The sequence below is a fragment of the Natrix helvetica genome, assembly GCF_964273705.1.
Source record: "Natrix helvetica genome assembly, chromosome: 4".
In the NCBI taxonomy this organism is placed as follows: domain Eukaryota; kingdom Metazoa; phylum Chordata; class Lepidosauria; order Squamata; family Natricidae; genus Natrix; species Natrix helvetica.
The window spans coordinates 54,832,798-54,847,549 of record NC_138550.1 but is presented as its reverse complement, the minus strand read 5'-3'; the positions used below and the strand labels follow the sequence as shown (position 1 = coordinate 54,847,549).

Sequence of the window (14,752 nt, the reverse complement as noted above, 5' to 3'; positions counted from 1 at the left end):
TTGCTACTCTTTCATCCGTTCCTTTCTCCTGTAGCTTAGAATGGGATACAAACTTGGCCATTGTGAACAAATGTTTAGAACACCTTGAAGTAGCAATTAACACATCTGATATGAGCAAATGGGTGTCAAATGGATGTCTTGAAAAATATCATGGTTTATACTACTGAAAAGTGTGAAAGTATGGAATACTGTTTTAATAATAACATTTTGGGAAAAGTATACATAGCGTATTTCATTAAGAAGTAAACATTACTATAAGAAGATTATAGAATAATTTATGTTACCTGTAATTGAGATGGATCTACCATATTTAAAGATAATGCAAATGATTGCTCAGCACTGTGAAAGCACTGATCTATTAAAGATGTGTGTCCATTTTTCATATATGTCTTCAACATTTCTAATGAAGCTATTACATCTCCCTACAAAATCCAAAACAAGGATAGTTGTTTTTATTATATCAAAAAATTCTTTGTAGTCTGATTAAGAAAAATCCTCTAGGAAACTTAAACTATATCCTAGACAAGCAATAACACTTCAGCAGAATTTCAACAGCATTAGAGTTATACTGCATGAACAAGAATAGAAATTATAGTCTAATAATATAAACAGGTTCTGACATTTGACCACTCCTACCCCAAATGTGATGCCACCAGTGCCATCGCACACACAACACCTATACTCCATTGACTGTCCCAAATTTTGAGGGGGGGGGGGTTTGTCACCAAAATGTCAAAAAACTAATCAAATTTCTACATTTGTAGATCATCCCAGGAAAATTATTTATTTATTTTTAATTTAGGTTTTTTTTTGTTGCTTTAATGTTATACATTCACAACATAAAATAGTCCTAACCCCTATTGTATGGCATACACAAAGAACCCTCAAAATTATTCTTGAGTTAAAGACCTAACATTTCTTCTCGCAAATAAGAGCAGATTCATTGAATGGATTTATTTTTTTCATCATGAATCAATTTCTATTCTTTTATGTTTGAAAAAGATTACCTTGCTATATATCTTACAGGTCTACAAGACTCTTCTACTCAAATTTATTGCAGGCTAATATAAAGGTTATTAGAATATAAAATAGATGTAAGTAAAGTTGTCATTAAGCTACATGCCCACTTTGCTCAATGATCACAATCATCCCAGTTCTCCCAGTTGCAGTCATTGAGCAAAGTGGTCAGGTAGGCATCTAGCTTAATGACTTCACTCAAAGATTCTGGTCCTAAGTCAAGGACTACCTGTATTTACCTACCTCTATTTTATATTCTAATAGCCTTTATATTAAAAGAGCCTGCTTTGTTTCTGAAGACTGAATAAAATTTCCATCCCCACCCCACAATGCATGGAGGAGAGAGGAAATCCTTCAGCAGGTAGCAGCAGCTTGCAATCTTCCTTGCCACATTAACTTTCTGGAGAAGCCGACAGAGAAGAATGCAAATAGTGATGGCATAATTGTGGGGTGCTTGACGACTAATCGTAAGTGCAAGGACCCAGATCACAATCACATAACCACGGGGCAATGTTTTATGATGGCCAGAAGCCCCTTTCTGAGTTATAACTTCAGTAATTAAACAACTGGTTCTAAGTCAAGGACTACCTGTAAAACCCTAGGTAGTAAAGCTGACATTAGATGTTTTCTGACTTTCAAAAAAAATGAAATCCCTTTTTTCTATAGAATATTTCTAAAGACTAGCTGGCCTATACTGAGCTTTACCTGACAATGAAAATAGTTTTATTTATTCAATTTCTATATCAAGAAATTATCAACAAAATTCCCTAATATAAACATTAGCATTTTAATGATTGTCAAGATTATTGTACAATTCTATACATATCTTTCAGCAATTTAATAATCATATATTCTATGCAGCAACTTTTCCATAATCAGTAAATTGATATGCTTGCTATATTTCCCATATTTAAAAAAATAATGTATTATTATTTATTATTTTACCTGTTGCACATTTCCACATTGTAAGTTATATTTCTCTACAACTTTTTTAGAATCAGTTTTCAAATTCAGTTGTTCTCTGCAATTAAAACAATTTAAGAATAATATTCTTGGTTAAGAACTTGATTTTCATTCTCATCTCTGAAAAATGTATTTTTACAGACTATTGCGTATTTCTCTCTTGGGATTTGAAAGAGATAGAAGTGACGTTGATGAAAAAGAATGCTAAAATAAATTTCTTAAAATTAAAGCATCTGAATATCAAACAAGAGATTTGGGAAATATATTAACGATATATGAGATATGGAATATTTAATTCCCTAATTTACAGTTAAAAAATAATAAAACTTCTTTTTCCTTAACTGACAATGAATAACTACTGAGAAACTATAATTTATTTATTTTAGAATGTGAAGAAAGAAAAAATTGTGGATCAGTCTAACAATGAAATAAGATCTTAAGGACACACTAAAATTGTATTTAATTCTTCAGTGAACTCATTCCTACTTGCTTACTTCAAACATACTGTGGAGAAGCCAGGCATTAAAGATAATGACTTTATCTTTACTTCTTAAATGAAAAACTCTTAGGTGTACAGGTAAATTGGGGCATATTGTGTTAATTCTAGATATAAACATGTCACAGTAATTGATTCTGCAATGTACAATATTTGTGTTTTTATTAAAATATGCAAGGAAGACGTTTTTTACTTGAGACAATTGCATATTGTACGGAAGTTTGAAAATGCACTTCAAAAATATAAACGTATCTGCAAATCTCTAAAGTAGTTAACATTAAAAGTCTAAAGTAGTAAACATAAAAAGATAACATTAATTTAATATTAATGTAGACATTTCTATATGTGAACTTTCATTCTATTCATTTGAACAACATTTACAAGTTCGTAGCTTTGCTTCATTTTTTTTAAAAAAATAAGCTAGTTTAATAAACAAATTAAAATAAAAGTTCTATGTGCCATTAGAGCAATGTTGCTGCATCTGCTTTGACTACATAATACAAAAAGAACATTTACTTCAGCTTTTCAGTATCATCCATTTGGCTTCTTGGCTTTTGTGGATTTTCACTTACTTCTGTTAATAATAGGGGAAAGAAATGCATATCGTTACTTATTTTAAAAAGAATTACATACTTAAGATCACCTTTGCAACTATTATTCCCAAGAATATAAGAAGCAATATGGAAATAAGTGTGCAAATAAACTAAGGACATAGAATCATCTAATCACATGGACAATTAGAAATCTTAATGCTTAGAAACATGAATATAATTGGTTTAAAGACACAGTATTTAACACTGATCATATGCATTTAGACCTACAATCTTATACCAACTGTTTAAAGTCTTCCAATTTCACTAGTTATTTTATTACTAGGAGTCTCTCAATCTAAGTTCATACGACTTTAAAAATGTATTAACTTACCTGCTGGAAAAACTGATAAATGATCTATGTTTTCTCTAGTTTTTATGTTTCCAACCATCTGATAATAAAAAAAAATGTTATTTTTTATATTATGTACCAAACACATCCAGACTAAAAGAATTTAATCTAAGCACGAAACATTTTAATGCAGGTCGGGCTCGATTTACAACAGTTGTATTGAGAAATGCAGAAATTTAATAAATGCATTTTTTTTAAAGTTCATTTAGTGACCATTCAAAGTGACAATGTGATCATCTTTTGCAACTTTCTTACAAGCAAAGTCAATGGGGAAGCCAGATTCACTTAACATCCGTGTTACTAACTTAACAACTGCAATGATTCATTTAACAACCGTGGCAAGAAAAGTCATGAAATGGGGCATAATTCACAATAAATATTTCATTTACCAACTGAAATTTTGTGCTCAATTGTGATCGTAAGTCAAGGACTACCTGTATTTTTATTTATTTATGGAAGACATCTTTCAGAGTTAAAATGATCCATTGATCTGCATTTTAAGCTTCCTAGATAAGTTAAAGTAATAAAAGTCTTCCTCTTACTAATAAGTACTGCCCCTAGGATAAAAATACAGTGTCACTGCCTCCTTTATCTGGATGTAAAGGAAAGGGCAGCAAATAAGAATTGTTGGATATGCTAGAAAGGAGCCGAAGTCGCGACGAGACAACGTGCGATCTCAATGCTCTGAGATCACAGTCGATACTTTTGCCACTGGGTGGTCCAAACGAACCTAAACCGTCCCGCAGAGATGGTGAACAGGAAGAATACGTCTTGCTGATCTCAAGGATATTGCAAAGTCTCTGATTGATCCAAGAGAAGCACTTCAAGCCGGTGACAAAAAATCCAGCCATTAGGCTGATGAAGTCGGAGCAGCTCCAAAACGGAAGGTTACGGAAAGAGAAAGTGTTTCCAGCTGGTGAGGAATTTTTACCGTTTTAAAAGTGACTGCCTATAAAAAACTTAAAATTAATTTAAATTGGAGAACAGAAGAAATAAGCAGCAGAATTAAATTTGGAATGGTTTTGGACAGTGGATTATCTTACTTTTTAAATGCTATCTTCACAGATAGAATTTATGCAAGCCTTTTAAAACGAATGGATTAAGTTTTCTTCTATTTTTTTTTAACCTATGGACTAAAATTCTCCTTTTTCATTACTGTGGGTGTTTTTTTAACTCATTTAAGAATTGGATTTTTTTTTAACTTGAAATACAAAAAAGATACAAAAAGAAACAAAGAAAATTGCAACATTGCAACAATAACACTGCTACTCGGAGGCTGGAGGTTTGTATATTGGAAACGAAACACTTTTATTTTTTTTCACTGATTATCCTGGCTTGGCACTTCAAGGTCTCACTGCTTGTTTATAGAGAGTGATAAGAGGAAAAGCATACAGATGTTCCTTTGAAGTATATTTTTAACCAGAGAAAGGTGAAAATGAAATGTTGTGAATCTATGCTTAATCTTGTTAAAACCTTCTAAACTAGAGCAGCAGTGTTTGTTAGTTGGAGATAATGGCACAATTTCAACAGCAGAAAGAAGTTTTAAGTCTGCAAAAAATATTCTCAGGAATACAGAAATTATCAAATGCATCTGAGAGGATAGAGAAGAAGTTGGAAGAGTTAGTGCATCTAACAGCAAAAGAAGTTGAAGATGTTCATCAAATGGAAAAAGTGGCGGTTAAAATCCTAAAAATCAAAGTGGAAAATGAATATAAAGAAATTTAAATTGCTGATCTTTATGGTGATTGGTTTGTTTCTGAAAATGGAAAGAGTGGAATACTGAAAGAGGAATTAAATGGAGGGGAAATCTATGCCAGATGGCAAGGTACAGAAGAAGAAAAAACAAAAGAATTTATGGATTTAAAGAGAGAAATCTTATTAGCAATAGCATTGATAACACTACCGACAATCAAAGATAAGATGATTAAGGAAACAGAAGGGCATCAAAATTACATGAGAGATTTTATAAGCAAAGAATTGCTAAGAGGAGTCCATACAAACTTGATTAAAGAGGTGATTAGAGGACTGGCACCACAAATGGCAGAAGATATGAGACTGTTTTGCTACTGGAAAGATACAGGTTGATAGATGGAAGAGTATAATTTAAAACTAGTTAAACTTAGTGAAATTAAGTGACAATAGATATAGTTAAATAAATAATTGATAATGATAATAATGTATACAATGTGTAGTGTTATGATAAGCAATAATGGGATATGAATATTGAATGGCACCCATGAAAGGAAGATTAGAAATCCTTTTGGATTATATATAAAGGTTAATAAAAAAGAACTAAGTTAGATACAGTTAAGTTTGATTATTAGGGGGGAAATGTTATGATACAGGATATAGTTAAATAAAGGAGGGATAATGATAACAACGTATATATAGGTATGGGTACAACATAAGGAAACTGGATGTAGATTGTAAACAGTGATTTGGAAAGAAGGATTAGAAAACTTTGTTATTAAATATTATGGATGTTTAGCTAGAATAGGACATAAGGATTCAGTGTTATTGAAGGATTTTAGAAATAGTAAATGAAATGCCAGTATGTGGTTATGTATTAAATCTTGGTATATTTTATGATGAAGGACGTTTAAATAATTATAGTCAAATGAAAATGGAGGTATGATGATGTATAAATATCTGAGTTAAAATACTTGAGTTAATATGAATTATGTTTGTTGACTGTGGAAGAGATGCACGTAAGCCTTTTTGTAACCATCTGATACACTTTCTACAGTATATAAAGAAGGATGTGTTGTGTTTGTTTTGAAATAAAAAAAAAACTTTTATAAAAAAAAGAATTGTTGGATATGCTGTTATGGATTCTGGTTTTATTTGAAGAATAGTCAGGAAAAGTTTTTCTCAGAATCAGAGATAGTAAATGTAGTATATCTGTACCATCTTTGTGTTTGGGATTTAAAAAAAAAGATACATGCTGATGGAAGGCAAGCCTTGACATGCTGCAATGAAGAACAGAAGCCACGTTCCCAGTCATAGAAAGAAAGAAAGAAAGAAAGAAAGAAAGAAAGAAAGAAAGAAAGAAAGAAAGAAAGAAAGAAAGAAAGAAAGAAAGAAAGAAAAGACTGAGAAGAATATCTTGCAAAAATGTCCAGAGTTTAGCAGTCTTAACCAAAACAAATAGCAATCTGATTCTCAAGGGAGCATTCCTTCACACTGGAAGTCACTGTTGGTTATTTTTTAAAATTCTAATGTGCTTCCGCCACATCCCTTTAAACTTTAACTGAGGCAAAATTGGTATGGCTCTGCTACGAAATTTGTCTTCAGGTAAAGAGGAGGAAAAAGGAGTACAGCAGAGACATCTAATGACAGTTTTAGAAGGTAAAAGCCCCTATGGCATCCATCCCCACAGCCAGGTCATACATTCCCCAGGCATCTTTGATCCACTGGCAAATTCAAAATAAAGATACAAGGAAACCACTGAAACCTTTTTTCCATTTGTATTCCATTTTTGGCATTTATACTTAGACTGAAAATGATGAACAGCACCTCACTGGCTCCATCAAAGAAACAGAATTCCCCTCGAGATATAAGGGGAAAAAATCACAATTCCACATCAGACCCTCTCATAATAAATTTACACCTAAGGAGGCATCTACACATCTAGGGACAATCCTTTTTCCTCACATATCCTCAGGGTAACATCTTAATATACACATCCTCATGATCAAAAGCCCAGGACAGGAGCACCTCAATCTGCACATCTAAACACCGCTGGAAGTTCATTGAGGCTTTTTTATTGTGCTTACTCTCTGTGGAAAATAATCTACCAAAAACACATTGTTTATTTCTATTTCTTCTGACATCATCAAAATAAGTCCAGAAATGAAGAAGGAAGGACTCATGAGTGCAGATAATAAAAAGAGTGGAGTTAAATAAACAAATGTCTAAGGTACTATAATAGTGAAAAACAAAAAGAGAGAGAAGAAATTATAAAAGTGAAGAATACTTGAGATAAATTGAAATAGAAAACAAGCTAGTGCCTGCTCTAAACAAATAAAGTGGAAGGAATAGCAGAAATCTCACTGATACTTGATTCCTATCTTCCAAGCAAATGTAAAAAGTAATTCACCCTTTGATGCTACAAGGATAAAGGTTCATTAATGGAGAATGCTGCTATGAGGTAGAGTCACATGAGAGATTTTAGTTTCTGGATATTAAAGTGCATATAGAGTAAATGCAACCTTAGTCATCTGGCCCCAGTAATACAGGAAACTTTAATTCTTCACTAGGTACAATAGGACATGGGAAAGCTGGAAAGCTCATCCAAAACAAATAAAATATTAAGCTTTATAAGAAATTTTAATATTCTAGGAATATCTAAAGTTTGAGGGTTAAGAGATATGAGGATAGAGGAAAAACAAAATATATTCCTGAGACCTGCAAAAGTCATATTGACCTTAGGAACAAAAGAGTCCATTCTCACAAAGGTAAAGTCTTGGAAAGTAGTACAAGGTTCTAGGAGATAGATGGTTACCAACTCTAAAATCCTTTTTTACTGCAATGATGATAAGAAATAAATAATACAAAAATAGAAGCTTGAGAAAACAGAGTCCAGATGTTCATATGGCCTAGCAGTTAAAGCCTCAATAACACTATATAGGCTTCTCCACTGAATTCTATATTCTACAAGTTGGCTAAAAATGCCTTTCTTCTAGAAGCCATTTGTCGGTAGGATGAAATCCAGTTAAACACTAATTGATGAGATAAGGGCTAATGATACTGACAAAATTCATCTGTGCAAATATTCAATTATCATTTTATCTTTCACCAATCTGGTAAAGAAGAAAATACTTCTTTAATACAAAGTGAAATACACATCTTTCCTATGGCACCAACAAATTATGATTCATAATGATCTCATAAATTATTTAAATATGGAACTTTCTAGACAAAATAATAGTTATGTTTATTGAACAACTGTTGACTACAGCTATATATGATGCCCATTTAATAGTGAAATATCTAACAGCATAAATAGGGATTAGAGTAAAGAATGAGGTCCTGCTACAGTAAATGCATACCAAGTCCTACAGCCAAGAGAGTTAAGAATTGGGGACAATTGTGTACAGAATTGGCCAATATAAGTAGAATCGCTATGGCTGCAAAAGAGTTGACTACAGTTATATATGATGCCCATTTAGTACTGAAGTATCTAATAGCATAAAATAGGGATTAGAGTAAAGAGCGAGATCCTGCTACAGTAGATGCTGCATATTTCTCTGTGCAGTATAGACCTCTGACACATTTACAATTGGATGATCTCCAAAATCAGCTGAACTAAACATATTTGTTCACAATCTTGTAGTCTGTAATGGCCTTCCAGCTTCCTTATTTTTGAAAGATAAAAATGAAATAAATTCCCCAGAATATTTGCCTAGCATTGTTCCATAAGTTTCGTTTGTAACACGAGGTTTTCAAGATTCTGTTATTCCACCATAGTGCAACAAATAGCATTCCTGAAATCCCTGCAACACCTCTGTTTTTACCTTGCGAACATCAGTTTTGCAAGTCTATCTAAGTTTCTCTGTTTCGTTTTATATTTGACAAATTTGAGGTGGATTTTTTTTTTCCTATTTTCCTATTTCTCATGACAAAGTAATCTTTTTGTAGAGCTCTCCCTTTACAACTCAGTCACTCCTTCTCTAGTCTCAAGATCACTTTTATATTATTTCATTAATACATTGATTGATAACTTACATTTGTTTGCTTCTGCTGGCTAGGATGGTGATGAGAATCACATAGTTTTTTGTTATCGTTGTGAGATTTTTTTGATTCTTGATTACCAACTGACACATACTCTGAAGAACTAATGGAATTAATCAAGCACAAATACATAAATAAAAATAAATTTCAAAGATTAAGACAATTAATATTTAAATAATCTATAAATATACAATAGTATCATGAGGTATGTTACCAACCAGAAGTATGATATAACTAATCTTTGTTAATAAAATAAATAATATTCAAACAGAGGAGTAAGTGATTTTCTTGGGTTGTCTGAGTTCATGTTAATAAAATCTTTGATAAATATTTATTAAAATGGGGAGCACTGAGAAATTTTAAAACATGCAAATATTGATAGAAACAGAAAAGGGATGTATTGTATATGGAGTATGCAACTAAAGAAAAAAATGAAAATATATATTCATTCTGCTGACTTTGTTATACAGAAATGGGAATTGGGTAAACCCAGAGAGGGTGAAGAATGACATTATGAAATAAATACCAGTATAAGGAAATACTTATTATTTATTATTTATATCCATCTTTATTATTTTTTACAAATAACTCAAGATGGTGAGCACACACACTACTCCTTCCTCCTCCTATTTCTCCCACAAAAACCCTGGGAAATGGGTCGAGCTGAGTGATTGGCCCAAGATTACCCAGCTAGTTTTCATAGTTAAGGTGGAACTAGAACTCACAGTCTCCTGCTTTCTAGCCTGGTGCCTTAACCATTAGCCAAACTATCTCTCTTATATAGAGAGAATGTTTTAGGATTAAATTACAGAAGAAATATGTGAAGAGTAGGTGAATGGATCAAGAGGAAAAGATAGACAGGAAAAATCATGGTAGGGTGGTGTTCATGACATTTTCCAAAAAACAGAGTTAAAGAACAAAGGCAATTTATCAATCGGTTTATAGACCTAGTGGAAGCAAGGATGGTCCTCAAGAATAGAAAAGTATGGATATAGTAAATGGTGTGGGTGTAATATTAGATTCCCTTTCTTTTACCTCTTCCCTTCAATTACTTTTGTCCATTACTTATTTCTTTTTGACCATTGGTAAATATTGCTTACCCGAAGGGGGTAAAATATACAAAGAATATATAAGTGTACACTTATAAGTTAAGTATGGGTATTAACACAAAAATTGGTCTTTAACAAATCTGTAATAATTGAGATTTACTGAATAAAAATTAATAATTTTATTTATTAAATTTGCCACCCATCTCGTTTCAAACAATTCGTTTCAAACAGTTATTACTAGGTTCCCATTTACTTAGAAATGTGAATTTTGAATTAAACTTACTTTTTCTGCAACACTTGTTTTTTCAGTCTGTATTTATTTTTCTTTATACCTAAATGCAATTAAAAAACCTGAGTAACTCGCATCATACAGAACCCACAATTTTAACTTTTATTTCATTAATTTGATTTTCATTCAATATTTATTTTATGAATTGAATTAATAATAAAAAGAAATACTTTAAACAAAGATATGGTTACCTCTAGCTTCTTCCATTTGGTTTTTAAGCTTCTCATGTTGCTCAATAAGACCCTTCACTCCTTCAGGATTCTCTCTGCACAGGACTTGACCTCTCTCATTGGCTTCTAATGCCTTTCTATGCTCACCCAAGAATGATAAAGCATCACAAAATCGATAATGTCCCTACAAAAAGTGGAATTTAATATCATTTTAAAATAAAAGGGCATCAAACATTAACATTTCTTAATTTGCTAGTTACTTTATACTGCAACCCAATCCTATGTCACTGAGCGCAAAAAGAAATTAAGTTCAATATTATATACAGACATAAACTTGCACTAGACTGCTGACTAAATGTTAACACTATTTCATTTACCCAGTTGCTATTCTAATAAAAATATCCAAGTATGTAAATGAAGGATTTGGGAGTACAACAACTGCAGTTATAGTTGTATTGATCTTAGAGTGAGCTACAGAATACATACCGTTTCCCCGAAAATAAGACCTCCCCAGATAATAAGCCCAATCGGGCTTTTGAGCGCATGCACTAAAATAAGCCCCCCTCCCCCCAAAAAATAATCCCTCCCCAAAAATATTGCAACACAGCAGCAGCCATGAGGTGACCACGCTGGCCGCCTCCTGTACCTCAAAAATAATACTTCCCCGAAAATAAGGCCAAAATCGGGAGTCAAAAGAAAATAAGACCCTGTCTTATTTTCAAGGAAACACACAGTATCTACTATGGCATTTTGTCAACTTTGCATTGGCGCAATTGGATTATTCAAGAATCTATATTAATATCTAAATTATAATTGCTTTATATGCTTCTTTCTTGGGGCCTCTCATTTAAAAACATCTGCACATAAACAACCAACTGTTTTAATGATATTATTAATGATATCATCATTAATCATCAGGAGACATAATAATTCAGTATATTTTATTCTGCATGTCCTCATACTGCTAGAAATGGATTGCTCTCAGAACCCATAACTTCCAGAATTGACAGGATTAAATACAATGGAAACATCATTACTAAATTCTTTTCATGTATAATCTCAAACTTGAATAATAGCAAAACAAATTTATAGGATAAGTGCAACTAACCTTAGGCCAAGAGGGCTTCAAAATAATGGCTCTCTTTCCATCACACAAAGCTTTCCTAAAACAAAAACATATTTGGCACAAACAATTCAGTAAAATGCTTTCATTCAAATTTAAAATATTTTCAAACGACAAAATTTTAATAAACCTGAGAAAAAATTATCATTTATAAAGTTCCATTTTGAGAGCAGGAAAAGCCATCTTCATGACTGTAATAGTTTTCTGTTCTTCTGGAATATTCTAACTTCACTAAGACAGAAGATGGCTCTGCCTTCTCAAACCAACCTTGGAAGAATTAAAAGGCTTCATTCTTCTCATAGCGTAATAGTTTTTTGGGGGGAAAGATACTTAAGTTTCACTTTTTTCTTTTATTGTGAATTTCAGTTCCGCTAGTATTTTTCAGAACACATCAAAACACAAATAAATTAATGGAAAACCAAATTAATATCAATTAAAATTGTATTTGTAATGCAGTTTTCTATGTCATGCATTAGAGAATTAGGGCACAAAAACCAATTTCAGAATATTTTACATAACATACAATTAAGGATATTCTAAACTCTAATACTGTCTTCCACACCAAAGCTGAACCAATACAGTCAGTCACTGACCTATGATCATAATGGAAACCTGCCCATTACAGTCGCAAGCATGACGATTGTTAAGTGAAGTGATCACATGGTCACTTCATTTAACAGTCCCCATCCTTGTTCACCCTGATAAGATACGGTAATCTTTATTGCCATTTTTTTCCCTGGGCACTTTGGCACACATTAAAAATGAAATTCTGTTGACTGCTCTCAAAAGTGTGCACATACATAACACACACATAGATATGCTATATACATACATATCTATATACCTACACCCTAATGTATAAATATATATAAATACTAGCTGGATACCCGTGCTTCGCAACGAAACTATATGATCGGGCAATGCAGGAGAAATCTGGTTCATTCCGGTTCATTCCGTTGGCTCAGTGGTGGTCGGTGATTGAAACACATGTTGGTGATTGAAACACATAAGGAAATATACCTCCTGGAGTCCAGAAGCAGTTCCATGAGTGGAAAGCATAGACATTTTGGTGAGGTACCGACTGTTCCTGACTGTAGTGCAGTGCTTCTCAATTATTTTCTGTCATGCCCCCCCTAGGAAGAAGAAAACATTTTGCGCCCCCCCCCCCCGCCTTAGAGGGACTACTCCCCGTAATCAGACTCACATAAATTCTTATCCATAAAATGCAAGCTAGCCAACAACGCATCCCCCTTCCCTTCTAGTCAGCTTCTCCCAGCCGGCGCTCGGGGACTCGGCTCTGGATCCCACCCCTGCCTCCGCACCGTTCAGCTGGAGCTCCCTGAACCTAGAAGCGGAACCTCTTCCGCAGATGAGCTGTAAAAAGCAGATTACGAGGATTCAATCCTGCCCGATGGGGGCGGGAAAAGACCGTCAGGACAAAAGGCACGTCAAGTGCCACTGTGATCGTCCTCGCCACCCCCATCGGGAATTGACTGCAGACTCACACTTCCTACCCAGTCCACATGCTGGCTTCGCGGCACTTCCAAAGGCACCACCGCGCCGCGTGCCTCACAAGCAGGACAGGGTATCCATCGACCCTTCAGAGGCTGTGCAAGGACCCCGTGATCGATCCGGAGACGGCGGCCTGTCCCTTCCCCTTTCTTTTCTTCCCAGCTGCGCTGCGGCAGTCGCTGGACGGTGGTGGTGGAAGCCCTCCCAGCCAGCTGCTGCACGTCAAACGAGCCCCCCTTTACGGAGCCTCGCGCCCCCCCTGGGGGGCACGCCCCACTATTTGAGAAACACTGCTGTAGTGGAACATCTGCCAGTTTGAACTGAGGTAACGGAATTTGAGGCAACTGGCAGTTGGAACAGAGTTCTTTTCAGGTGGGGAGAACTCCTTAGCACCAGAGCATGTTAATTACTGCATTAAAAATACTATCTGATGGTCATTTTGAAAAATCCCTTCTTAGTGAGCACTTAGAAGCCAAGAAGAACATATGTAACAAAATTCAAGTTTGTAGGCTTTATGGTTCTGGAGATTTCATGATGTGTGAATGGTATTTGGCTTTTATATATATAGATTAATCACTGTCCATCTTGAATACATAGCAGAAAGAGGAAGCTTGTGAGTTCACAAGTTTGATGCTGTATGGAACAAAACTGACTGAATCTGGATGTTTTGCTTTAGATACTACAAAGCCTCCCCTCAGAACATAACAAGGAAAACAGGTTGTGAAGAGGATGTGTAGCGTCCCAGACAATTCTGCGGACTGTCATTAAATGACCATGCAGGTCATTAAGCAGAGCAAAAGATTCCTCAGGGTGGGGAAAGTCCTGGGAGGCCAACCAGGCAGAGGTCTGCCAGCCCTCGGTCTCCCAAGGCCTCTCCCATCCCGAGACCTCCTGTGCTCTGATTCCCATCCCCCCAAAGCCTACTTTCTACTCACTTTCCCCCACCACCCACCCCCTATTGTTCACTTAAGATTTTAAGAGCTTTGGACTTTGTGTTGTGTGAGGGCAGGACACTCCATCATCCCATAGGGTCCCTGGACCTTGTGGCTGTGTCCTGGACGCAGCTGCTATTTTCAGAGTGGCGGCAGGAAATTGTGCCGCTCCAAAATAGCAGCTGCTTCTGGGATGCAGCCACACGGCCCAGGGACAAAGCTATGCAGACTGTGTTAGGGAAGCAGAGTGGGTTACATTGTCTCTGATATTCATGGCTGCATCCCAGAAGCGGTCATTTTGGCACAGTCATAAGGAATTGACTACTCTGAAAATGGTGGGCACTTCTGAGATGCAGCCAAATGGCCCAGGGATACTGCAGGACAGAGTAGTCTATCCTCCTTCCCCAACATGTAGTCTGGCACGCCAGAGATCTCCAAAAAGGTAAGTGTAAGATGTATAATGGGTGGTAGTGAGAAGTGTAGGGGACTCAGATGCTTGGGAAACAGACTTAAGGCCTGAGGCGAC

The 14,752-nt window shown here is 34.9% G+C and overlaps 1 protein-coding gene across 2 annotated transcripts in view; it reads right to left on the bottom strand.

Annotated features, from left to right (window-relative positions):
- Positions 1-14,752, bottom strand: part of TTC3 (tetratricopeptide repeat domain 3) — a 68,775-nt gene that overhangs the window by 39,240 nt on the left and 14,783 nt on the right. For both annotated transcript variants that reach the window (XM_081951304.1, XM_081951303.1), the window contains 8 exons: positions 11,768-11,822; positions 10,681-10,843; positions 10,484-10,532; positions 9,146-9,254; positions 3,401-3,458; positions 2,993-3,050; positions 1,963-2,038; positions 285-422 (listed from right to left, as the gene is read on the bottom strand). In XM_081951304.1, coding sequence (XP_081807430.1) covers positions 285-422; positions 1,963-2,038; positions 2,993-3,050; positions 3,401-3,458; positions 9,146-9,254; positions 10,484-10,532; positions 10,681-10,843; positions 11,768-11,822 — 706 coding nt within the window. The remainder of the gene's footprint in view (positions 1-284; positions 423-1,962; positions 2,039-2,992; positions 3,051-3,400; positions 3,459-9,145; positions 9,255-10,483; positions 10,533-10,680; positions 10,844-11,767; positions 11,823-14,752) is intronic.